This window comes from Mustela nivalis, assembly GCF_964662115.1.
Source record: "Mustela nivalis genome assembly, chromosome: 3".
Classification (NCBI taxonomy): Eukaryota; Metazoa; Chordata; class Mammalia; order Carnivora; family Mustelidae; genus Mustela; species Mustela nivalis.
Genome location: NC_139022.1, coordinates 103294231 through 103320696, shown reverse-complemented (window position 1 = coordinate 103320696; position 26466 = coordinate 103294231). Strand labels below are relative to the sequence as shown.

Below are 26466 nucleotides of genomic sequence, written 5' to 3'. Positions count from 1 at the left end.
AGAGTTTATTCTTTGTGTTCTATGGGTTTTGACAAACACATACTGCTATGTATCTACCATTACAGTATCATAGAGAAACAATACCTCCCAGATATCCTGTGTTTTACCTCTTAATTCACCTCCTCCTTCCATCTAGCAACTACTAATCTTCTTAATTTATCTTTTGCCTTTTCCAGAATGTCATGTAGTTGCAAGTGATTGAGTATGTGCCTTTTCAGACTGGTTTCTTTCACTAAGCAATATGCATTTAAATGCATATTTTCTGGGTTGAAAACTCACTTCTTTTTTCAAATATTTTAAATACAAAAAGATAGAAATTTTAAACACCTAACAACAAATTGCAACATACATATCTTGTTTGGTACCCGATTTAACAAAGCATCTCTAAGAAGATATTTTAAAAAGATAATTGGGGAAAATTCAATACTTGCTATTTGCTATTATGAAATTATTACCATTGCTAGATGTGATAACTGATTTGAGGCTATGTTAAAAGTGCCCTTATCTGTTAGAATATAAAATAAAAACGTTGATACATTCACATGAAGAAATTTTCCAACTATTTTTGGAGATTTTTGTGTGGCCCAAATGTGTCAAATTTTAGGGAAATGTTAAGAGAGAGTAGTGCAAGAGAGATACAGAAGTAAGAACAATATTTCACATCCATGAGAAAGTTATTTGAATACTGAGCTTTCCCTGAGTTTGTATAGTTTTCTGTTTCTCTTGAGCATGAAGATGGTAACCTAGCCACCACCCAGACGCACACATACCCAACCTCTATAAATAAAAACAGGAACCTGCCTACTCAAAGCCTTCTTTCATCCTGGGACTGAAGTTACTCCCTTTCAGTTTCTCAAGTTGGTGTTTTCCAATTTTAAAAAATGCCCCTTCCATCTGTGAGAAAACTGGAATGGAAATGCCATGGTCACTATGGGTGCAATGAAAAAGTCTTTGGAAATACAGATAAAAGGTTGAGACACTACATGAAAATACTCCATTTAGATTGGCCTCTGTCTGAAAGGAGTAGGATGTTAATGTTTTGGATAAAATAAACACTCGGAAAGGACGCGGGGTGGCGCTGCAGCATTAAAAGTAGAACGAAGAGAGAAAGCTGCCAGCCGGCGCTCCTTAACCCAGATGCTATGCTAAAGAAACAAGCCGGAAGGGGAGGCTTTCTAAGGTGTTTCCATCGGGAAATCGGGGCCCTAGGCGTCTCCACTTATGGCAGTACCCGCAAGATACTAGGTGATAAGAGTCCGCCACGACGCGAGCTGAGACTGGGTCAAGTTTGCTGGGAGACCAGAAAGCGATGGAGGCCGGAGAGGGAAAAGAACGCTTTCTGAGACAAAGGCAAGTTTTGATATTCTTTGTTTTGCTGGGCATAGCTCAGGCTGCTTCTGAGCCTAAGCACTACTCAGTGGCTGAGGAAACGGAGAGTGGCTCTTTTGTGGCCAATTTGTTAAAAGACCTGGGGCTGGAGGTAAATGAGCTAGCTGCACGGGGGGCTCGAGTCATTTCCAAAGGGAAAAAAACGCGTTTGCATTTTGATAGGCAGACCGGGGATTTGTTGTTAAATGAGAAATTGGACCGGGAGGAACTGTGCGGCCTTGCCGAGCCATGCGTGCTACCTTTCCAGGTGTTACTGGAAAATCCCTTGCAGTTTTTTCAGGCTGAGCTACGGATTAGGGATATAAATGATCATTCCCCGGTGTTCCTAGATAAAGAAATAATTTTGAAAATTTCAGAAAGTGTCACTCCCGGAACTACTTTCCTGATAGAACGTGCCCAGGATTTAGATGTAGGAAGCAACAGTCTCCAAAGTTACACAGTCAGCCCCAATTCCCATTTCCATCTTAAATTACAAGACAGTCCTGACGGCATATTACCACAGCTGGTACTGGACAAAGCTCTGGATCGCGAGGAACAGGCTGAGATCAGGTTAACTCTCACAGCACTGGATGGCGGGACTCCCCCCAGGACAGGCACTGCCTTGGTTCGCATCGAAGTCTTAGACATCAATGATAATGCCCCCGAGTTTGCAAAGCAGTTTTATAAGGTGCAGGTTCAGGAAAACAGCCCCATTGGATTCCCCGTTGCCATAGTCTCTGCTAGCGATTTGGACATTGGAACGTATGGAGAAATATATTACGTATTTTCCCAAGCCTCTGAAGATATCCGCAAAACTTTTCAAATAAATGCAAAGTCAGGAGAACTCTTTTTAACACAGAAACTGGATTTCGAATCCACTCAGACTTACACATTAAATGTTCAGGCTACAGACGGTGGAGGACTTTCTGGAAGTTGCGTGGTGTTTGTCCAAGTGATGGATTTGAATGACAACCCTCCGGAACTGACTATGTCAACATTTATCGATCACATCCCAGAAAACTTGGAGGAGACCATAATTGCTGTATTCAGGGTTTCAGATCCTGACTCTGGAGACAATGGAAGAATGGTTTGCTCCATTCCAGATGATCTCCCTTTCTTCCTTAAACCTTCTGTTGAGAATTTTTATACCCTAGTGACAAACACAGCTCTGGACCGAGAGACAAGAGCAGAGTACAACATCACCATCACCGTCACCGACCTGGGGACCCCCAGGCTGAAAACCCAGCACAACCTCACGGTGACCGTGTCCGACGTCAACGACAACGCCCCGGCCTTCAGCCAGACGACCTACACCCTGCGCGTCCGCGAGAACAACAGCCCCGCCCTGCACATCGGCAGCGTGAGCGCCACCGACAGAGACTCGGGCGCCAACGCCCAGGTCACCTACTCGCTGCTGCCGCCCCACGACCCGCAGCTGCCGCTGGGCTCGCTGGTGTCCATCAACGCGGACAACGGGCAGCTGTTCGCGCTCAGGTCGCTGGATTTCGAGGCGCTGCAGGCGTTCGAGTTCCGCGTGGGCGCGGCCGACCGCGGCTCGCCGGCGCTCAGCAGCCAGGCGCTGGTGCGCGTGCTGGTGGCGGACGCCAACGACAACGCGCCGTTCGTGCTGTACCCGCTGCAGAACGGCTCGGCGCCCTGCACCGAGCTGGTGCCGCGGGCGGCCGAGGCGGGCTACCTGGTGGCCAAGGTGGTGGCGGTGGACGGCGACTCGGGCCAGAACGCCTGGCTGTCGTACCAGCTGCTCAAGGCCACGGAGCCCGGGCTGTTCGGCGTGTGGGCGCACAACGGCGAGGTGCGCACGGCGCGGCCGCTGAGCGAGCGCGACGCCGTCAAGCACAGGCTGCTGGTGCTGGTCCGGGACCACGGCGAGCCGCCGCTGTCGGCCAGCGTCACGCTGCACGTGCTGCTGGTGGACGGCTTCTCGCAGCCCTACCTGCCGCTGCCGGACGCGGCGGCGGCCGAGGCCCGCGCCGACCCGCTCACCGTCTACCTGGTGGTGGCCTTGGCGTCCGTGTCGTCGCTCTTCCTGTTCTCGGTGCTGGTGTTCGTGGCGGTGCGGCTGTGCAGGAGGAGGCGGGCGGCGTCGGGGGGCGGCTGCTCGGTGCCCGAGGGTCCGTTTCCGGGCCACCTGGTGGACGTCAGCGGCGCGGGGACCCTGTCCCACAGCTACCAGTATGAGGTGTGTCTGACGGGAGGCACAGGAGCCAATGAATTCAAGTTCCTCAAGCCAATTCTTCCCAGTTTCCTTGCTCTGGGTGAGGAGAGGATTAGTGAAGCAAGCCCCAGTTTCAGGGATAATTTTGAATTCAATTAAGTATTACATAATAAGGGTCTACTGAGCCTAGTCTCAGTTAATTTGTGGGAAGTTCTTTTTTACTGCCTTGTCCATTGGGGTTCTTTTTATTTGGTAAGCAGCTATCCTGTTCCAACTTAGTGCATGTTACTGGTGTTTTTAAATGTGTTCACTTGTGCTTTAAGAAATGCAAATTTCCTTTGTTCTCTTTTTGTTGATTAGTCTCACTGTAACTTAATTCAACTTAAAGTGTGAAGGTAAATATTTGTGTTTTCGGAAATCTTTAATTTTTAAGTTAGAGCACCTTTTCCCAAACTCACCTTCCGCAGTTCCTAGGTGATTTTGCAGAACTTAAAATTTTAAACATTTTTAAATGTTTGCAATTGCTACATAAGCTTATTCTTTTTCCAACCCAGAATATTTGTGTTTGTATATTCTTTTAGACTAGTATAACTTTTATTCTGTTAATTCATATTGACTAAAACCATTAATATATGCATATTCATTAATAACAAAGCAACCTACCACACTTTTCTAAATATGTACTTCCTTAAAGTGTCCATAAATGAAGATTATGATTCCTTAGAGATTGTGACAACCTTGGCTGCTGGATTCTACAAACCATTCACATCAAAAGTGCTTGGTCAACCACTAATATTCTCAAATTAGCTACATAAATAGCATGTTCGGTTGTTTTCAAAGCCATGCAATTCTTCATGCTATTGAAGTTTTTTTCTTTAGGGCATCTGGGTGGCTCAGTGGCTTAAAGCCTCTGCCTTGGTCTCAGGTCGTGATCCCAGGGTCCTGAAATCCAGCTCCACATCTGGCTCTCAGCTGAGCTGGGAGCCTGCTTCCTCCTCTCCCTCTGCCTGTCTCTCTACCTACTTGTGATCTTTGTCTGTCAAATAAATAAATAAAATCTTTTAAAAAATAAAATATATTTTTTTCTTTAAACCTTTGCTCATTCGGTTCCCCTTAAAAGTTACCAGTTTTAGCAATTACAAACCATCTGTTAACTTTGAGCACATCCTTAAAATCGAAAAGATATTAGGAAATAAATATTTGTCCTTGACTAAATTTTAGAAACTTCAAATGTAGTTTGGCATTGCATTTTTTCAAAAAATTTGGAGCATTTATGATTCCATTGGAAATAATCCTGTGTGGAAAAGATTTATCTTATTCTGGCCATATATATATATATATATATGTATATATATATATATATATATATTTTTTTTTTGCACTAACTATTTTGGTCTTTCTCTTTTCAGTTCCCTAGGCTTTTCAAAGCCTTTTTTTTTTCTTTTTAGGTTCTTGAATATGTTTGTCAATAACTCCCCATTTACTGTATGATTAGCTCAGTAATTGAATGATTATAGATTCTCAATAAAAGTTTTGAATAAGTGATTGAAAGAAAAGTGTCTTTATTTCATCTTGTGATATTTTGATATTTAAAGACACTGAAATACTCATAAAACAAAGTTTTGCTAGAATTAAATGCTCTATGATGTATAAGGAATTACATATATAATTTTTGGTTATTAATTGAACTGATCACTGTTACTGACAGATTATGCAGTTATCAGTCCCTCTTTCCTTCAATATATTTTTCCTTTCTCTCTTCCTAATTTGAGCTTCCTCTCCTGCCTTCTAGCTTAAGGAAGGCAGGAGAGGAATGGGGAAATTGTGTTTTTGATTTTATAGTTTCAATTTCCTTGTATAATTCCTAAATGATTCATCCAACTTTATTTCTTGCAGTTCAATTTCAGATCTATACATTAAAACACATGTTTAGCTATTAATGTTCTTCAGCCTATATTTAAATTCTTGTGTCATTTTATGTTTATTTGCATGAGCTATACCATTAAAATTACAATATGAATTTTAAAGTCGTCCTTTTGAGATTAGCAGTGTGGAACACTGCTGATACTTAGTAGGATCTTGGGTAAATCACATAATTTCAGTTCCCCCAAAATGCTAATAGCTATTTCTATAGCTTGAAATTATGATCAAGTAAGGTACTACAAAGATACAGAAGTATAATTGCTGTTACTTATAGTATTACTAGTAGTAAGAGTAATCCTAATAGGTGACCCTCCATGTTACATTCCTGATAATTATGAAGATGCTAAGCCAACCTCTTGATATTTGAGTTATATCACGTCTCCACCTAAAACCTTGAAATATCTTCCTTTTATTCTTAGAATAAAATCCAAGCATCTGTTATTTGCCCACAGTTTATTTCTCCATCATTCTATTCTCACTTACACTGTCCTTTTATTATCTAGAATAGCTATACTATACTGTTGCAGGCCTTTACATATCAGTTTCTCATATATGTTTTCTTCCCATTTTACAGTCTTAGTCTGTAAGACTTAACCTGTAAGACAAACATCTTACCCTTCATCTTCCAGATTAAGTGGCACAACTTTGATGAAACTTTTTCACCAATCACCCATTGAGTCAGGTCCTCCTACTGCATGCTTTCAGTGCATTCAGTACATTTCCTATATAGCACTTTGTACAGTTTGTTTGAACATATATTTAAAGTCTGTTCACCCCATTAGATGGAAAACTATAAGATATACACGATTTGCCTTGTTACCACTATATGCCTAACTTCTACAAACTCAACGTATTTCCACAGATAAAACAGTTATATAGATGAAACAGTTAATATAGTTTACATAGATGAAACCAGCAATTGTAAAATTACTGCGAAATAAGAAGAGAAGAAATATCTGTGTTCCTTGAGTGATTGTGAAGATTTGAAAGGAACTGGGCATTTTGGGCCTCTGACTATGACATGACCTATTATAATTTTTCATCACCTTGCATGAAGTCATATTTTCATAGCATTTTTTCCTGATTATAAATGTAACTCATTCATGGACACTTTACAAAATCTGGAAAATAAGAGAAAAATGCAAGTAGGATATGATGCATATCATCATTTAGAATTTAGAGCAAAATCCTTTAAAGTTTATGAGTAATAACTGCAGATGGGCAGGAAGAGTAGCTCTAACAGCAAAATCATATAAATCAGCGAAAACATGTAAATGAGGACTCTTATCAAAGACAGTGGGTTCTTTTTAAAGAACGCATTTCATTTCCCTAGGTTGTGTGTTTTTTTTTAAACTCATTTAGCACAAGAACAAATGGGCTACTCCGTTTATCAAGGGGAATAAACAATTAAAAAATCAAAACACCCATCCACCGGGCCTCCTGCCCCAACATAGCACGTTCTCTAAGTAATTTTTAAGCTACCAGTGAACGCATGGTGGCGCTGTTGACTAAGACGGCGAATTAAACCACGGGCATTGTGCGCACTCTGTAAGGCACGTAAACTAGGGGGTTGAAAGTCTGGGCAGATTTTAAGCAAGCAAATCTGAGCCTTGGAAAGGATTATTCGCTAGACTTTCTTCAAAGGTTGGAAGGCAAAAGACTGCGTTTGTTAGCACTGCCGGACGCTTAGTTTGGCAATATCTCCAGGAAGAACGTGGCCGAAAACACAATGGAGGCCAGAGGGGAGCGCTTTCTTAGACAAAGGCAAGTCCTATTTCTCTTTGTTTTTCTGGGTGGGTCTCTGACTGAGTCTGAGTCAAGACGCTACTCTGTGGTTGAGGAAACAGAGAGGGGCTATTTAATAGCCAACCTAGCAAAGGATTTAGGGCTAGAGGTAGGGGAACTGGCTGTGAGGGGAGCCCAAGTTGTGTCTAAAGGGAACAAACAGCATTTTCAGCTCAACCATCAGACCGGCGATTTGCTCCTGCATGAGAAATTGGACCGGGAAGAGCTATGCGGCCACACGGAGCCATGTTTACTGCACTTTCAGATATTACTGCAAAACCCTTTGCAGTTTATTACAAATGAGGTTCAGGTCGTAGATGTAAACGACCATTCTCCGGTATTCTTTGAAAATGAAATGCAGCTGAAACTCTTAGAAAACACGCCACCAGGAACCGTAATTCCTTTGGAAAATGCTGAGGACTTGGATGTGGGAAGAAACAGTCTCCAAAACTACACAATCGCTCCTAATTCCCATTTCCATGTTCTCACACGCAATCGTAGGGATGGAAGAAAGTACCCACAACTAGTGCTGGACAAAGCTCTAGACCGTGAGGAGCACCCAGAGCTCGTTTTGACCCTCACCGCGCTAGATGGGGGCTCTCCACCCCGGTCGGGGATCGCCCAGATCCACATTCTGGTCTTAGACATAAATGACAATGCCCCAGAATTTACACAGTCACTCTATGAGGTTCAAATTCTAGAGAACAGTCCCATTAACTCTGTTATTGTCACTGTCTCAGCTTCTGACTTAGATACAGGAAATTTTGGGACAGTATCATACGCATTTTTTCACGCTTCTGAAGAAATTCGCAAAACTTTTCAGTTAAATTCAATTACTGGTGATATCCAACTAGTCAAATATTTGAATTATGAGGTTATGAATACTTATGAAGTGGACATAGAAGCCAAGGATGGGGGGGGCCTTTCAGGAAAAACCACAGTGATAGTTCAGGTGGTTGATGTGAATGACAACCCACCAGAACTGACCTTGTCCTCAATTACCAGCCCTATCCCTGAGAACTCGCCAGAGACTGTGGTGGCTGTTTTCAGTGTTTCAGATCCTGACTCTGGAGACAATGGAAGAATTATGTGCTCCATCGAGAACAATCTCCCCTTCGTCCTAAAACCATCAGTAGAGAATTTTTACACTCTACTGTCAAAAGGAGCACTAGACAGAGAGAGCCAGGCCGAATACAACATCACCATCACCGTCACCGACCTGGGGACCCCCAGGCTGAAAACCCAGCACAACCTCACGGTGACCGTGTCCGACGTCAACGACAACGCCCCGGCCTTCAGCCAGACGACCTACACCCTGCGCGTCCTCGAGAACAACAGCCCCGCCCTGCACATCGGCAGCGTGAGCGCCACCGACAGAGACTCGGGCGCCAACGCCCAGGTCACCTACTCGCTGCTGCCGCCCCACGACCCGCAGCTGCCGCTGGGCTCGCTGGTGTCCATCAACGCGGACAACGGGCAGCTGTTCGCGCTCAGGTCGCTGGATTTCGAGGCGCTGCAGGCGTTCGAGTTCCGCGTGGGCGCGGCCGACCGCGGCTCGCCGGCGCTCAGCAGCCAGGCGCTGGTGCGCGTGCTGGTGGCGGACGCCAACGACAACGCGCCGTTCGTGCTGTACCCGCTGCAGAACGGCTCGGCGCCCTGCACCGAGCTGGTGCCGCGGGCGGCCGAGGCGGGCTACCTGGTGGCCAAGGTGGTGGCGGTGGACGGCGACTCGGGCCAGAACGCCTGGCTGTCGTACCAGCTGCTCAAGGCCACGGAGCCCGGGCTGTTCGGCGTGTGGGCGCACAACGGCGAGGTGCGCACGGCGCGGCCGCTGAGCGAGCGCGACGCCGTCAAGCACAGGCTGCTGGTGCTGGTCCGGGACCACGGCGAGCCGCCGCTGTCGGCCAGCGTCACGCTGCACGTGCTGCTGGTGGACGGCTTCTCGCAGCCCTACCTGCCGCTGCCGGACGCGGCGGCGGCCGAGGCCCGCGCCGACCCGCTCACCGTCTACCTGGTGGTGGCCTTGGCGTCCGTGTCGTCGCTCTTCCTGTTCTCGGTGCTGGTGTTCGTGGCGGTGCGGCTGTGCAGGAGGAGGCGGGCGGCGTCGGGGGGCGGCTGCTCGGTGCCCGAGGGTCCGTTTCCGGGCCACCTGGTGGACGTCAGCGGCGCGGGGACCCTGTCCCACAGCTACCAGTATGAGGTGTGTCTGACGGGAGGATCAGGGACCAATGAGTTCAAGTTCCTCAAGCCCATTTTTCCCAATGGTCTGGTTCAAGATACTGAGTAAGACTTCAGCAAAGCTCCAATTTTAAGAATAGGTTTCATTTACAGAATAGTGAAAAAAATATTTGTCTGGCTATCGTTTTCTTTTGGAATCAAGAATCTAGTTGATATAACATTTTGCTTATATATTGATTTTACTTTGTGTTGTTAATCCTTGCATATTCTTCTTTCATCTGCTTCCCTTCATACTAAGGCAGTCTTACTGCCTCCTTTCCTTTTTCTAATAGGTGAGCAAAAATACTTTTCATTTTGGTTTAATGAAGATTTCTAACAGGCTTGCTTTAGGGAACTCATCTCAAATTCTATATCTAGAGCAATGTAGATAGAGTTGCACACTAGTAATCTTATAATTTACCCTGTATAATACAGTCAGACATTGTTCTTTACAGCATACTTAAAGCAGCTTTGTAGTTAATGAAGTTTGTGGATTGTTAAAAATTTGTTTTCCTTAAGATGTACCTTCTTTAAGGTACAGTATGCTTTTAAGGACATAGTAGTCAAGTGAAAGTAATATATTTAGTTCACTGTCTGTTTTGACATTGTCAATATTTCAAAATTATATGCATTTACACTGACAATAATGCACACAAAATATAAGCTATAAGTCAAATTACTCTTGGAATTGCCTAGAGTATTTTCATGATGACTGAAGAAAAAAATTTAAGTTTAGAGCATTTTGAACAACAGATTTGCCTTTCCATTTTGCATGAAAACTTTGTTTAGTGAAGCATCTGATGTGATGACAATTTAGTTTATAAATTCTGAGATATAAATGTTATCAGCCCCAAAGTCATATTTTAAAGATTTTATTTTTTTATTTATTTGAGAGCGAGAGAGTGGGAGAGGGGCAGAAGGAAAGAGAGAGAAAGAGAATCTCAAGCAAACTCCGGCTTAGCAGGGAGCAGGAGGTGGGGCTCCATCTCAGGACCCTGAGATCATAACTTGAGTGGAAACCAAGTCCTGGGCTCAACAGGTTGAGCCACTGAGGAGTCCCAGCCTAAGCATCATTTTTTAAATTTTTCAGGAAAGCACTTAAAAAAAAAAAAAGTAGATTGTGAATGTCAATTACTCAATTACCAGTGGTTAAAACTAGTGAAGTTAGCATACCTTTTATAAATCTTTCTTAGTCCTTAAATATGGCTTTCCTTATAAATGAGGACTTTATTTTTTTAAAGATTTTATTTATTTATTTGATAGAGATCACAGGTAGGCAGAGGGGCAGGCAGAGAAAGAGGAAGGGAGGCAGGCTCCCTGCTGAGCAGATAGCTCGATGTGGGTTCGATCCCAGGATCCTGGGATCATGACCTGAGCCAAAAGCAGAGCCCTTAACCCACTGAGCCACCCAGGTGCCCCTCCTTATAAATGAGGACTTTAAAAATGTCAAAGTTTTTGTATATCCCACTACTTTTATTATCTATTTATACTTGCTTTTCAGAGTAGTTTCCTATATATTTTAAAGCTAGAGATCTGTTAGTTGTAATTCTGAATTACTTTTATGTCTAATGCTGATATTCTTAACCAATAGTTTGGTTGAACATAGATTTTTTTTTAAGATTTTTTAAAATTTATTTGACAGAGAGAGATCACAAGTAGGCAGAGAGGCAGGCAGAGAGAGAGAGAGAGAGGAGGAAGCAGGCTCCCTGCTGAGCAGAGAGCCCAATGTGGGACTCGATCCCAGGATCCTGAGATCATGACCTGAGCCTAAGGCAGCGGCTTAACCCACTGAGCCACCCAGGTGCCCCGAACATAGATTTTTTAATTTAAACTCATTTTCCTTCTGTTCTTCTAGTATTCAACACTGTGGATAAAAAAAGTATAAAATCAGTGTAATTGTCATTCTTTTTTTATCTGTAAACTTCTTTACTCTATTTTTTAAAAAGTAATTTCTATGCCCAGCATGAGGCTCTAACTCGGGACCCAAGTACCAACTGAGTCAGCCCGATGTCCCTTCTTTACTCTGCTTTAGATTTTTTTTCTTTATTCTTGACGTTCTGGTACTTGCTAGGTCCCAACCTGAGATCTACACAATATATTGATTTTGTTTGTTTGTTTGTTTCAGTAACTTTAGGTTGTTATTTTTTTTTAACTCATATTTGGTCAGCTTTCACAACAACTTGTGTTTTTTAAATTTTTTTTAAATATTTTATTTATTTGAGAGAGAGAGAGAGCATGAGAGGGGAGAAGGTCAGAGGGAGAAGCAGACTCTCCATGGAGCTGGGAGCCCGATTCAGGACTCAATCCAGGGACTCCTGGATCATGACCTGAGCCAAAGGCAGTCGCTGAGCCACCCAGGCGCCCAACAACTTGTTTTTTTATTCACAATTGTTATCTCCTTCTTTTTTGTTTGAGGAAGTTAAATGTCATTTACTCAAGTTCTTTCCATATTGTTCTGAATCTCTATTTCTTATGTATACATTCTTTTATCTGTTGAGTCCATTTTTCATTCTGTTAGTCATCCTCATTTGCTTGGTGATATTTTATTGACAACTCATCCTCTTTGGAGGTTTCCCTCATTCCAGTACTGGTTTTGGTAGTCTTGTGGAAGAGCGGAAGAAGGAATTTCAGGGTGGGATTCAGCCCCAGGCTCTACAAGTCTAAGCCTTAATTAAGAAGCTTAGCTCTGCTCTGTCACACACAAGTAGAAGTTTGAGACCAACACCTAATGATGCGTTTGATCAGTGTCCCAGTCTTCCTCAGATGGTCCTGCTCTGCATTTGCTCCATGAGGCAAATTCATAGAGAAGGTCACCCTCTGCCTCTTGTTTGTCCTGGTAATGGCTGAGGCTATAGACAGGGGAGCTAATGGAGACATTTTTAACTTTCTAATCTGCAGAGTAAACAAGCTGGTTCTGAGGAATATTGAGTTGTAACTGAAGTAATTGATACATGGGGATTACCTACAGGAAAAAAATTAAGGTCTTGATTAATAGATATGACAGTGTTGCACATGGTAGTACTGGATGACCAAGAAGATTTGCTGCAAAGCTATCTTGTATTATGCACTGAGCTGGTGCCACACAGAACAAGGTGGTAACCTGGATGGCAATCTGAGTTACAGGACTATTTTGTCAATGATCCAAAGCTTCATGGTAGTGCTCGCTTCGGCAGCACATATACTAAAATTGGAACGATACAGAGAAGATTAGCATGGCCCCTGCGCAAGGATGACACGCAAAGCTTCATGGTACTTGATGTTTAGCATGTGGGCCCACAGCTTTGAAGTATGGAGCACTGAAACATATCTAAGCTTCAAAGTCATAGGCACAACGAGGCACAAACCATTGCTGTTATTAAAGACTAGATGTCACCTCTGTTTGACATGGTCTAGGACCTATCCCAGGTTAACCTGTCATTCACTAAACCTCCACAGATGTCTTCTCAGCTGACAGTTTCTCTGTTCTCTTAATCACTGAGTTGACTCAGCCATCTTCCTCTTTCAATGTTCTGCTCTTGCTCAGTGATATGGAGGATGAACAGGAAACCCTCAGTGGACTGCCATTTTTTTTTTAGCATTTGGGGGATATCAACATCATTTGGACTTCATTACAGAACTATTAATGTGAGAGGTTTCCATATGTCAGAGACTATTGGGTTCAGATTGCTGAAGTCAGTTATCTCCAGCTAACAAGGATTATCTATGAGAAAGAGCTTTGATGAGAAACTCAACTTCTAAAACAATTGATGGTTTATTATTAAAAAAAATCAAAATTGTGTTGTCTAAATATTGTCATTTTAATTGCCTAAATTTTTTAAATCTTTGGGCAAATGGATTTTTTCATGCTAAATGTCTTATCTTATTCAAGATTTAATCAGTAATCAAAAACTTTCCAAGAAAACTTTTTAAAAACTTTTAAAGGCCCAGAAATGGAATTCTACTGAAGTTTAAGGGGTGCCTGGGTGGCTCAGTGGGTTAATCCTCTGCCTTCGGCTCAGGTCCTGATCTCAGGGTCCTGGGATTGAGCCCTGCTTTGCACTGAGCTCTCTGCTCAGCAGGGAGTCTGCTTCCCCTTTCTCTCTGCCTGCCTCTTTGCTTGCTTGGGATCTCTCTCTCTCTCTATCTCGCTGTGTCAAATAAATAAAATCTTTTTTAAAAAAATTAACACCACAGACTCCTGGGTGGCTCAGTCATTAAGCATCTGCCTTCAGTTCAAGGCATGATCCCAGGGTTCTGAGATCCAGCCCTGCATTGGGCTCCATGCTTGGTGGGAAGCCTGCTTCTCCTTCTCCCACTCCCCCTGCTTGTGTTCCCTCTCTCACTGTGTCTCTCTGTCAAATGAATAAATAAAGTCTTAAAAAAATTAATACCAGTCCTTCACAAATCCAATTATAAAAAGAGGAGCAGGGACCATTTCCCAGTTCATTCTGTGGGGCCCATATTGTCATGATGCTAGAACCAGATAAAGATAATATAAGAAAAGAAAACTAAATAACATATCCCTTATGAATACAGATGCAAAAATTCTCAACAAAATATTAGCAAACTAACTCCAGCAGCATATAAAAAGGATTATACAGGGACACCTGGGTGACTCAGTTGGTTAAGCATCTGCCTTTGGCTAAGGTTAGGATCCCAGGGTCCTGGGATCAAGTCCCACATTGGGCTCCCTGCTCAGCGGAGTGCCTGCTTCTTTCACTGCCTGCTGTTCCCTCAGCTTGTGCTCACTATCTCCCTGTATCTCTCAATCAAATAAAATTTTTTAAAAAAGATTATACCATGACCAGGTAGAATTCATCCCAGAAATTAAAGGTTGGTTTAGAGCAATACACCCTATTACCATCTCAATTTACACAGAAAAAGCACTTTACAAATCCCAATATCTTTTCATGATAAGAACACTCAATAAACTAGGAAGAATAAGGAATATCCTCAGCCTGATAAAGATAACTATAAAAACCCACAGCTAACCCACTATTGAATGGTGAAAGACTTTGTCCCTAAGATGAAAAACAAACAAGGATGTCTCCTCACTGCTTTATTTAATATTGTACTAAAAATGTAGCCAGGGCAATTAGATGAGAAAAAGAAAATAATTCAAATTGGAAATGAAGAAGTTAAAGTATATTTGTGGATGACAACATCTTACATAAAGAAAATCCTAAGGAGGGTGCCTGGGTGTCTCAGTTGGTTGACATCCAACTCTTGATTTCAGCTCAGGTGGTGATCTCAGGGTCCTGGGATACAGCCCACAGAGGGCTCCTGGCTCAGTGGAGACTCTTGCTTCCTCTCTTTCTCTCCCTCCACCCCTCTCCCACCCCTATCCCTGCTTATGCACACTCTCTCTAAATAAATAAATAATCTTCACAAATCAATTATATTTCTATACATTAGCATTGGCAAATACAAAATTGAAATGAAAACAATTCCATTTATCATAGCATCAAAAATAATAAAATGCTTAGGAAAACAATTAACAAAATAAGTGCAAGACTTTACACTTAGCACAACAAAATAGCACTGAAAAAAATAAAGAAGACCTAAGTAAATGGGAAGTGTTCATGGATTGGAAGACTCACTATTGCTAAGATGGTGATGCCTCCCAAATTGGTCTACTGGTTCAATGCAATCCTTATCAGAATCCCAGCAGGCTTTTTGCGTTGTTGTTGTTGTTGTTTTACAGAAATTGGTAAATTGACTTTAAAATTCATATGGAAATGCAAGGGACTCTGAAGAGCAAAAACAATCTTGAAAAAGGACAATAGAGTTAGAAGACTCATACTTCCTGAGTTGAAAGATGTATTATAAGTTAGACATTAGATTTTGAACAATTTGATACATTAAACATACAAATACTATCTTTTTATTTAGTACACACTAAAAGGAATTAAAAGAAATTATCTTAGATTCCATCATAAATTTCTCAAGCCAAATTCTCATTATTCAGATTATCTCCTTTCAAAAATTACATTCAATAAATGTGATTTTAGGGATGCCTGGGTGGCTCAGTTGGTTGAGCGGCTGCCTTTGGCTCAGGTCATGATCCCAGCGTCCTGGGATCGAGTCCCGCATCGGGCTCCTTGCTTGGCAGGGAGCCTGCTTCTCCCTCTGCCTCTGCCTGCCACTCTGTCTGCCTGTGCTTGCTCTCGCTTCTCTCTCTATGACAAATAAATAAATAAAATATTTTAAAAAAATAAAAATAAATGTGATTTTATTTGCTTATTTATTTATTTGAGAGAGAGCATGAGCATGTGACTGTGACGGGGGAAGGGCAAAGGGAGAGAGGAAGGGGGTGGAGAGAATCTTAAGCAGGCTGCACACTCAGCATGGAGCCCAGTGCTGGGCTCAATCTCAGACCCTGAGATCAGGACAGGAGCCAAAATCAAGAGTTGGATGCTTACCAACTGAGCCACCCATGTGCCCCAGTAAATGTGATTTTAAAAAATATCTTCAAGGTTTAGTTTGGAATTTTAACTGATATTAAATTTTTGTTTGCTTTTACTAGTGAGCAGTATTGTTTGCTTTATAGTTATTTCACTCAAATGGCCAGCCTGAAGTACCTAATTTATCTATCTAGTAGAATATCTCAAAATGTGTAAGAATTTCTAACAAAATCCATAAACCATAATAGTAACCAATTATTAGTGTTAGCTTAATATTTTGAGATAATACTACTGAAGTGTGATTTAAGGAACTAAAAATACTAGTTAAAATCTAATTCCTATTTTACCAATTAATCTCTCTCAACAATTAATGTTTAATTCCTTCTACTCTCCTCCTTCATGTTAAGAACAAAACAGCTCTCAAGTCATCATGAAGTTTTAAAAAAAGATTCCCTCACTTTTTTCTAAACAAGTGAGAGTATTCCAAACTTCAGAGTATGGATTTTGTATTTTGAACTTTCGGCCTACTTGTATTCAAATTCCTTTAAAATGATTTTTATCTTTTCTTCAAGGAAATTGAAAGTTCTGTACTCTACCAGGGAGGAATCAAAACTTCTTCTTTCTCTTTGTATATTCAACATGGAAAGAACACTTTAAATGTCGTGTTTCAGCTCTGGTGAAAATTGTGTAAATTGTTGTAATATGAATCCTTCAGAATGAATAATGAAACTCTCCTGACTGGAATAGGCTGGTTTTTCAGGTGATTATCCTTGATATCATTAACTCCTCATCCATGCAGATAAAACATAATAGATTTTTTTTCTAAGTTTAGCAGTTTTGGAGGGGGAATAATTCATGAGGTAAGACTTCCCTCTTAAGTTGTCTTTCTTGCTTTTAACTTTATACCCTAATAACATTTCTTTTTTTTTTTTTTTAAAGATTTTATTTATTTATTTGACAGAGAGAAATCACAAGTAGATGGAGAGGCAGGCAGAGAGAGAGAGGGAAGCAGGCTCCCTGCTGAGCAGAGAGCCCGATGCGGGACTCGATCCCAGGACCCTGAGATCATGACCTGAGCCGAAGGCAGCGGCTTAACCCACTGAGCCACCCAGGCGCCCCAACCCTAATAACATTTCAAAAGATCTATACATAGATATCTTTTTATCCAATAATCAAGGCTACAGGGAATTCATAGCATGTGTCACTCTTTTTTTTTTTTTTTTTTTTTTACCAATTAATGATCTCAACAAAACACTACTAGTTTCCCTTCTACTTTCTAAGTTTTGTAAGCACCTCTTCTTGCTGGCATCTATTGCTAAAGGAAGACAGAACATTTTAAAGATTCTTATATTAATTGCAAACTTGAACACAAATACATCACCTCTGATATCTCTGGAACCAAGACAAGGCTGAAGTTTGGATCTAAATTATCTTAAAAAATCTAAATTATCTAAAAATTATCTAAATTATTGGCTTCGTAGCTCAGGGGTTAGAGCACTGGTCTCGTAAAAATTATCTAAATTATCTAAAAAATTATCACTTCCCCAGTTCCACTTATGTGGATAAGAGAATAGATTCTGGAGCCAAACTGTAACAGTGTGAATCATAGCTCTGCCATTTCACATGGTGAGTGATTATGGGCTGGTGATTTAAACTCTCGATGCCTCAATTTCTTCATCTACAAAATGTGGCTAATAAGAGTGTCCACCATGTAGGATTGTTGAGGGATAAAATGAATTAATATGTGTAAATGTTTAAAATAATTATCTAGCATGTAGTTGCACTATGTGTTAATATTATCTAAATTTCATTTGCTTTGGATTGACAAAGAACTGAAAAGAGCTGATATGCAACACTATTTCAATGTCAACATACAGGAATAAGTAAACAAAATATAGCTTGAGTTTTGTTCTGAACACTTTAACTTGAATCTAACTAGAGCTTGGTTATTATATTGTGAACAGTTGCTCCTTGTTTTGTCCAGGGTATTTGTTTTCCATTTATATCTAAAATAACATTTTTGCCTTTTTCTTTGATCATTTTAAAATTTCATTTACTAGTCATATATATCATATTCTCCTCTGATTTGCCTTAAATTAAAAGAATTCTAAAGTGTATTAATGTTACTATTGCCATTGCTAGAACTAGAATCAAAGTAAATTTAATTGCATAGTACTTAGCATGTGTCATACTCTCTGAGAATTCTTTGTCTATTTTCAGACATGTTTATGCCTGAACATATGATCTGGGAATAATCTTCTTATAGAAATGGAAACATGATCATTAGAATGGATTAATTTGTTTATTCATTTGACATTTTTGAATGAGTACCATAATCTAAGCTCCTTTCAAGAATTTTTTCTAATCCTTTCTGTCACTCTCAGAACTTAAGTATTAACATGCTTTTAAAATAATTCATTCAACATGAATTCTAATTTATTGAGTTAATTAAGTAATTAAATAAAATGGCAAGATATTTATGGAGGGAAAACCCCATACGTGCCAAGATAAATGGTACTCCACTCTGTATACTAATTGTAACCGATAAACTGCTTAAGTGTATCTCAGTTAACTTACTATATCAGGGAACTCACGAGAGCAGCACACTGTGCTGGAATTCTTTTTATAAATAAGTCTCTCCTCTTTATGATATGTGAATAGACAAGGCGTGAGGCACCCCTTGCTCAAAGATTAAAATGCTTTAAATCAGGGCTTCTTAATTTGGCCCAAATCAGCTGGTGGAAGAATATGGTATCTGGGATACAAAGGAGGAATGTAGTAAGAAGTAAATTAATTATAGAATAGAGTTATCTATCTAGCTAAATAGGTTTAAGCTTAAAGCCTTTACCATAACAATTTTTTTTTATTTTTTTACTCACTTGATTTTGTCTCTATATTATTCTGATAATAGTCAAGTAATCAAGTCCTGTCACCCTCTGAGCTTCAGTTTCCTTATCTGCAAAACCCCTTTTATTTCTTATCCAGGCCTAAGATTCTGACTCTAATACTGTTTGATTTCCTTTTAAATTTAATGTGGGTTCACACTGTGAAAGGACTCAACAAAGCAAGATGCCTCTTCACCTATACCATTTTTACAGCAGCATAGGGACATAGAAACTTTCCTTTGAAAAATAAGGTCTCCCTAAGACCACGTGACACCATACACCCTAACAAACTTTTGCATGATCATAAATTCCCCACATACTTGGAAATAAGCAAGGATTAACTATTATGAATTATAATTTTATAAGAATTTATCTCCCTTGGTTAGATTACCTAAAGGGGGAGTAAAGTTCTTTGAAGTTCACTGATTAGAGTGTGGGGAGACGAGGGTATCCTCTTGTTTTGTGCTCACAAATACTCTAGCTCATTCAATATAATGTGTAACCTTACAAATTATGAAATTTAATGAAAAAAAAGTTTGTAAAGTTCTATACACTTTAAAAAATAACTTGCATTTGGACACTTCCAAAATATGCTTTAACAAGAGAATATTAATTCCTCAATCAAGACGCAGGGTGGCGCTGCAGGCTAAGATTGTGAATAAAGAGCCCTAAAAAGCTCCCGTGTTCCTTTGTTACAAAAAGGAATAAAAAATACACGCGAGAGGTTTTGCCAGCCGTGCTGGTTTACCAGCGAGTTTGGGATGCAATATACTAAACGAATTTAAGATTAAAGGCAACTTTGTGCGGACTCCACCAAACAAGAAGTCAGAATTTAGTATCTCCAGTCTTCGTGGTTCCTAGGAGGGATTGGATGTAAGCACCGGGTCTCCAACATGGAGACGCTAGAGAGAATTCAACCAAACAGGCAAGTGATGGCCTTTATTTTGATGGTGTTCTTGTCTCAGGCTCGCGCGGAGCCTGTGCGTTATTCTGTGATGGAAGAAACAGAGAGTGGCTCCTTTGTAGCCCATCTGACCAAAGATCTGGGCCTGGGAATTGGGGAACTGGCCGCCCGGTCGGCCCGGGTGGTGTCTGACGATGACAAGCAGCGCTTGCAGCTGGATCGTCAGACTGGAGATTTGCTTTTGAGGGAGAAACTAGACCGCGAAGAGTTATGTGGCCCTGTTGAACCGTGTGTACTGCATTTCCAAGTGTTCCTCGAAACGCCGGTTCAATTTTTTGAAGGAGAGTTATCAATCCAGGACGTAAATGACCACTCCCCAGTGTTCCCGATTAGGGAAATGCTCTTGAAAATACCGGAAAACAGCCAGCCAGGGACTCTCTTTCCGTTGAAACTAGCTCAGGATTTGGATGTGGGCAGCAATGGTCTTCAAAAATACACTCTCAGCCCCAATTCTCATTTTCATGTACTAACTCGAAATCATAGTGAGGGCAAGAAATACGCAGATTTGGTGCAGGATAAAGCGCTGGATCGAGAGGTGCAGTCTGAGTTCAGCTTAACCCTCACGGCACTGGATGGTGGGTCTCCGCCTAAGTCTGGCACCATGACAGTGCGAATCCTGATCATAGACGTCAATGACAATGCTCCAGAGTTTGTGCACACCCCATATGAGGTGCAGGTCTTGGAAAACAGCCCCCTAGGCTCCCCAGTACTTAGTGTCTCAGCTAGAGATATAGATGCTGGAAACTTCGGAAGTGTTTCATATAGCTTGTTCCAAGCATCAGATGAAATTAAACAAACTTTCTCAATAAATGAAGTCACAGGAGAAATCCGATTGACAAAGAAACTGGATTTTGAACAAATAAAATCTTACCACGTGGAAATTGAGGCTATAGACGGAGGAGGCCTTTCTGGAAAAGGCTCTGTAGTCATAGACGTGGTGGATGTGAACGACAACGCCCCTGAACTTACCATAACTTCCCTCACCAACTCCGTCCCAGAAAATGCGCCTGAGACTGTAGTCTCTGTCTTCCGAATTCGGGATCGAGACTCTGGAGACAATGGGAAGATGATTTGCTCTATTCCAGATGATCTGCCGTTCCTTCTGAAACCGACTTTCAAGAATTTCTACACCCTAGTAACAGAGAGTCCCCTCGACAGAGAGAGCCAGGCCGAATACAACATCACCATCACCGTCACCGACCTGGGGACCCCCAGGATGAAAACCCAGCACAACCTCACGGTGACCGTGTCTGACGTCAACGACAACGCCCCGACCTTCAGCCAGACGACCTACACCCTGCGCGTCCGCGAGAACAACAGCCCCGCCCTGCACATCGGCAGCGTGAGCGCCACCGACAGAGACTCGGGCGCCAACGCCCAGGTCACCTACTCGCTGCTGCCGCCCCACGACCCGCAGCTGCCGCTGGGCTCGCTGGTGTCCATCAACGCGGACAACGGGCAGCTGTTCGCGCTCAGGTCGCTGGATTTCGAGGCGCTGCAGGCGTTCGAGTTCCGCGTGGGCGCGGCCGACCGCGGCTCGCCGGCGCTCAGCAGCCAGGCGCTGGTGCGCGTGCTGGTGGCGGACGCCAACGACAACGCGCCGTTCGTGCTGTACCCGCTGCAGAACGGCTCGGCGCCCTGCACCGAGCTGGTGCCGCGGGCGGCCGAGGCGGGCTACCTGGTGGCCAAGGTGGTGGCGGTGGACGGCGACTCGGGCCAGAACGCCTGGCTGTCGTACCAGCTGCTCAAGGCCACGGAGCCCGGGCTGTTCGGCGTGTGGGCGCACAACGGCGAGGTGCGCACGGCGCGGCCGCTGAGCGAGCGCGACGCCGTCAAGCACAGGTTGCTGGTGCTGGTCCGGGACCACGGCGAGCCGCCGCTGTCGGCCAGCGTCACGCTGCACGTGCTGCTGGTGGACGGCTTCTCGCAGCCCTACCTGCCGCTGCCGGACGCGGCGGCGGCCGAGGCCCGCGCCGACCCGCTCACCGTCTACCTGGTGGTGGCCTTGGCGTCCGTGTCGTCGCTCTTCCTGTTCTCGGTGCTGGTGTTCGTGGCGGTGCGGCTGTGCAGGAGGAGGCGGGCGGCGTCGGGGGGCGGCTGCTCGGTGCCCGAGGGTCCGTTTCCGGGCCACCTGGTGGACGTCAGCGGCGCGGGGACCCTGTCCCACAGCTACCAGTATGAGGTGTGTCTGAGGGGAGGCTCTGGGACGGGTGAGTTCAAGTTCTTGAAGCCAATATTTCCCAACCTCTTGATTGAGGACACTGAGAGAGAAATTCAAGACAACCCCAACTGCAGGAATAGCTTTGAATTTAGTTAATGAGTGTATTTGGTCAAGTCAGACTCTCCTTAATTTTGGCAAACCTAACTTCCATTGCAATGCCTTTCTTCTAAGAAATTTTGTTGTTTAAATTTGTATAATATCTCTACTCCAAACTAATCATGTCCCTGTTTGTACTAAATCTTCCTTCCTCCTTTTATTAATATTTATTGAACTTAGCATTTTCAGTTATTCTTGTTATGGAGTATGTATATTCTCCATATTTGACTTTCTCTCAGTGATTAATCTTTCCATGACTATGAAATAACTCAGATAGTTTAAGAAGAATTTTTTATTTAAATCAACTCCTTACTGTCTTAAAGAAAATTGTGCATTTCTATATATTTGTGGTATTTGTTTTTAACATTAGCTTTGTCTTTAGAGTGTTTGAAATTCTTTTAGCTACCTAGGCCTTTTTGACTGTTCTCCAGGCTATGCCCCCTGAAAAGCCATGAGCATATAACTTAACTTACTTGTTTCTCTGAAACTGTACATAAACATGCACTTTGAGTAAGATATTAAAACACCAATAAATAAAATCTTAAAAAAAAAAAAAAAAAGATATTAAAACACCAAAATTGTGACTTCCTATTGGGAACAAATTACGTGCTAGGATTTTAAATATTATTTGATTGCTACTTACCTAGCACACTGTATGTGTTCTGTAAATACTAATACTAAATTTAAAATTATTATCATTTATAAGTAATAATTTTCTGAAAATCTTCTATAATTTGGCACCACGCTCAGTAACAAAAACTAAGTCACTGCTTGGTAAATTCCTTTGAAACAATTTCGGAACCTTAAATAAACCTTAAATCATTTCATAGGATTCAAGATATGAAGAAAATCATATCTTCCTTGTCCTTGATTTTGCTCTATAAATAGAAGTTCAAGTGAAATTTAGTGTATACGTTTGTTCTGGTTTTCTTTCAGCTTCTTCCCACCTCTCAAAAGAGTCAGAAAATTTTTTCTGAGTTTTGACTATTCTATTCAGGCCTTTCAAGGTTATTGGGTGATAGGAGATTTTCACTTTAAATTACTTTGCAGACATGAACACCCTCATCAACAAAATAATGTTTTATTTTTAATGTCCCAGTTATCTTCTGTTCAGTATAGCTTTGAGGCATTTTATGCAAATTTACTTTATCAATTATGTGAAAATTTCATTTATAAGAAATAAGCATTATTTTGTCATTTTGGACAATGGAATAGAAATAGGAAGTAAATAAGAAGTGAACTTATCTGAATTACAGTTGTTTTATGTTGTGTTCATTTAAGCAAGTAAGCTGATCATGTGGTTTCCAGCTAAACTTATATGGATATAAGTGTAAAACCTCTTAGTTGAACTTTTGGCATAATGTGAGCAATTAAAATTTTATAATCTAAAATTTTATTTTAAAAAATATTTTATTTATTTGACAGACAGAGATCACAAGTAGGCCCTGAAGCAGGCAGAGAGAGGGAGGAAGCAGGCTCCCTGCGGAGCAGAGAGCCCAAATCCTAAACAGGCTGGATCTCAGGACCCTGAGATCATGATCTGAGCTGAAGGCAGAGGATTTAACCCACTGAGCCACCCAGGCGCCCCTAAAATTTTATTTTTAAATCTCAAGGGCCATCCTACTGGATTTAATTACTTGTACTTATCCCTGAATTGCTTTTTTCCCTCTGGATATAATAATACATTAAAAAGGAAAATTACTGGGTAAGTTAGACTTGAAACATAACTTTCAGCCTTCATCCAGTCTAAAAATTGAAATGAGAAAGTGATAAAAATGAGAACAAAATTAAATACAAGTATATATAGATATAAATATGGTAGTCAACCTTACTGACTACTTCACTTCCTAGCTGTTTAAATGAATAGCTTTTATCTATGATGAGAAATATGATTGAAATTTTCACCAATATACTTCAACATTTCCAAGTTCCCCTTTTTTGTTGTTTATGTCAGAAAAGTCCAATTTGTATAACTGCCCAAATGAGACTGGCGAAATAAACACCCAAACCCACCTTTATGAATTTCTGTGTAAATTTGTGAATTACTTTGTGCATTATTTTAATTGATTACTGTGTGTATTCATAAAGCACAGATCATCCCTTACCATAATGCATGGATCATTCTGTATACCAGACTTTGGTGTAGAATGGATCAATATTTTGAAGTTCAATAATTAGAATTTAGTAGTAAATGTGATCCAAATAACTTCCACAAAATGCATACCTTAAGAAAAATAAGCCAGTTCTATTGTTACCAAACAAAAATAAAGAATTGAAGCCAACTATCTTGATAATAATGCTCATTTCAATCCTATGTTTTCTCACATGCTTCTGTTATATGTACAATTTATTTCCCAATTTTAGTGAAAAATAATAGAAATATATCACTGTAAATTTAAGAAGTACAGCATGATGCTTTGAATTACATATATTGTGAAATGACTACCATACACAATAGGTATAGCTAACAACCATCTTATCTGTACATCTTTTACAATTCCTTTATTATTATAGGCACAACACTTAGTGAATTTTACATATGCTATTTGGGGGGGGGGCAGAACTTTTACTGAAGGCACCATAAGGCCCACATCACTTCAAAACCCACCTCTTCCTTTACTACTGAAAGTTACAAAATACGGATTTTAAGCAGGCTGAGGTTAAAAGTTATGCAGTTATTTGGTGGAAGCCTACTTCAGATAGAATGGATGGATTACCTAACAGAAGAAACAACCCTAAAAACTTGTTAAAATTCAGAAATTACGTGTTTGAAGCAACAGACAGCTGATGATACAACAAGAACTCAAAGGGCTAAGATTTCTTGTAGTTCTGAACTGACTTCTTCAGTCAGCTTCCCTTGCAGAACTTTGTCAAGTCTTAGAACAGACAAAAGGCTCCTGCCATGGTCTAGAGCAACTTCCTTGGCCTTTGGCAGACTGGAAGATTCAAGCTCATGACCAATTTTTCCCCTAAAGATTCTTGTCAAACTCAGGGACATTCCAGGGAAGAAGCAACATTTGAAGAGATAATGACCAAGAATTTTCCAAAATTTATGAAAATCCTTTACCACTCAAGATGCTTGGGGAAACCCAATCAAGAAAAATAAAAATACAAAGTACACCTAGAAATATCATAGGAAAGATGCTGAAGACCAGAGTCAAAGAGAAAACCTTAAAAGCAACTACCAAAAATGGCACATTACTCTTAAAGGAACAGTAAAGGAACAATAAAACGAAGAGCTGATTTTCACATAAATCATGAAACCAAAAGACAAAGAAATGATGGGGGAAAAAACAGACTAGCATTCGTATATTACCAGGAAATATATATTTCAAAAATACAATTTTCAATCAAATAAAAACCCAAAGCATTAATCACAGTCACATCTGCACTACAAGAAATACTTTTAGTGGAATTCATTGGGCAGAGGGGAAACAATCCTAAAGGAATCAGACTTGCAGGAAGAAATGAGCAACAGGAAGGGTAAATATAAATTAATATTGACTATAGAAGGCAAAAACAGTTTCTTGAAGGATTTAAAATGTGTATAAAATTTTTTTTAAGATTTTTAAATTTTCTCTATTTATTTAACAGAGAGAGATAGCAAGAGCAGGAACACAAGCAGGGGGTGAAAGAGGGAGAAGCAGGCTTCCCTCCAAACAAGGAGCCAGATGTGGGGCTTGATGTGGAGCTTGATGTGAGGCTCAGTCCCAGGATCCTGGGATCATGATCTGAGCTGAAGACAGACGCTTAACAAATGTGCCACAGAGGCACCCCTAAAATGTATATAAAATTTAAGTTCATGACAATAATAATGTAAAAGGAAGATGGTATAAATACAATTAATGAATTGTAAGCATTATCGTGGAAGTAGTAAAATTAAAAACTTTGTGTTAGATTCTTATAGCTCAAAGATGCTTTAATCTGTAGGATAATTATAGGATTAATTAAAACATTAATTGAAGGGAAATGAAAAATAACAAGTATCTGAATAATCCAAAAAAGAATGAAACTTTAGGGACAAGTAAAAAAAGATGGTAAATATAAATGGATCATTATCAAATATTACTTTAATTGTAGTTAGATTAAATGATCCCATTAAACAACCAAAAATTTTCAGACTATGTGTAAGAAAAGTTCAACTATTGCATATGCTATCACATAAATGTGTTTGTGTGAGCTACAACAAAAAGTTGACAGTTAAAAAAATAAGAAATGATATAATACAGACACTAGCTGAAAGAAACCTAGTGTAGCTGTACTCATATAAGAATTGAAATGATTCATAGTACGCTATTTTTTAAAAAATATTTTAGTTATTTATTTGAGACAGAGACATGGTGAGAGAGGGAACACAAGGGAGGGAGAATCAGGCTCCACTAGGAGCAGGGAGCCTGGTGTGGGCTTGATCCCAGGATCCTGGGAACATCACCTGAGCCTCTGGGATC

At 41.1% G+C, this 26466-nt stretch overlaps 2 protein-coding genes across 3 annotated transcripts; both read left to right on the top strand.

Annotated features, from left to right (window-relative positions):
- The first annotated feature begins 1123 nt into the window (after positions 1-1123).
- Positions 1124-22542, top strand: LOC309860939 (uncharacterized protein). Its single transcript, XM_082723364.1, has 3 exons — positions 1124-3700; positions 3933-3939; positions 19599-22542. The coding sequence occupies exons 1-3, from the start codon at positions 1310-1312 to the stop codon at positions 22016-22018; spliced, it is 4818 nt and encodes a 1605-aa protein (XP_082579490.1). The 5' UTR covers positions 1124-1309; the 3' UTR covers positions 22019-22542.
- Positions 7018-11907, top strand: LOC309862043 (protocadherin beta-3). Of its 2 annotated transcripts, XM_082725340.1 has the most exons (2): positions 7050-7231; positions 8258-11907. In XM_082725340.1, the coding sequence occupies exons 1-2, from the start codon at positions 7197-7199 to the stop codon at positions 9537-9539; spliced, it is 1317 nt and encodes a 438-aa protein (XP_082581466.1). In that variant the 5' UTR covers positions 7050-7196; the 3' UTR covers positions 9540-11907. The 2 variants fall into 2 exon arrangements, with proteins under 2 accessions (XP_082581465.1, XP_082581466.1); XM_082725339.1 differs by having other exon boundaries at positions 7018-11907.
- Positions 22543-26466: the final 3924 nt, after the last annotated feature.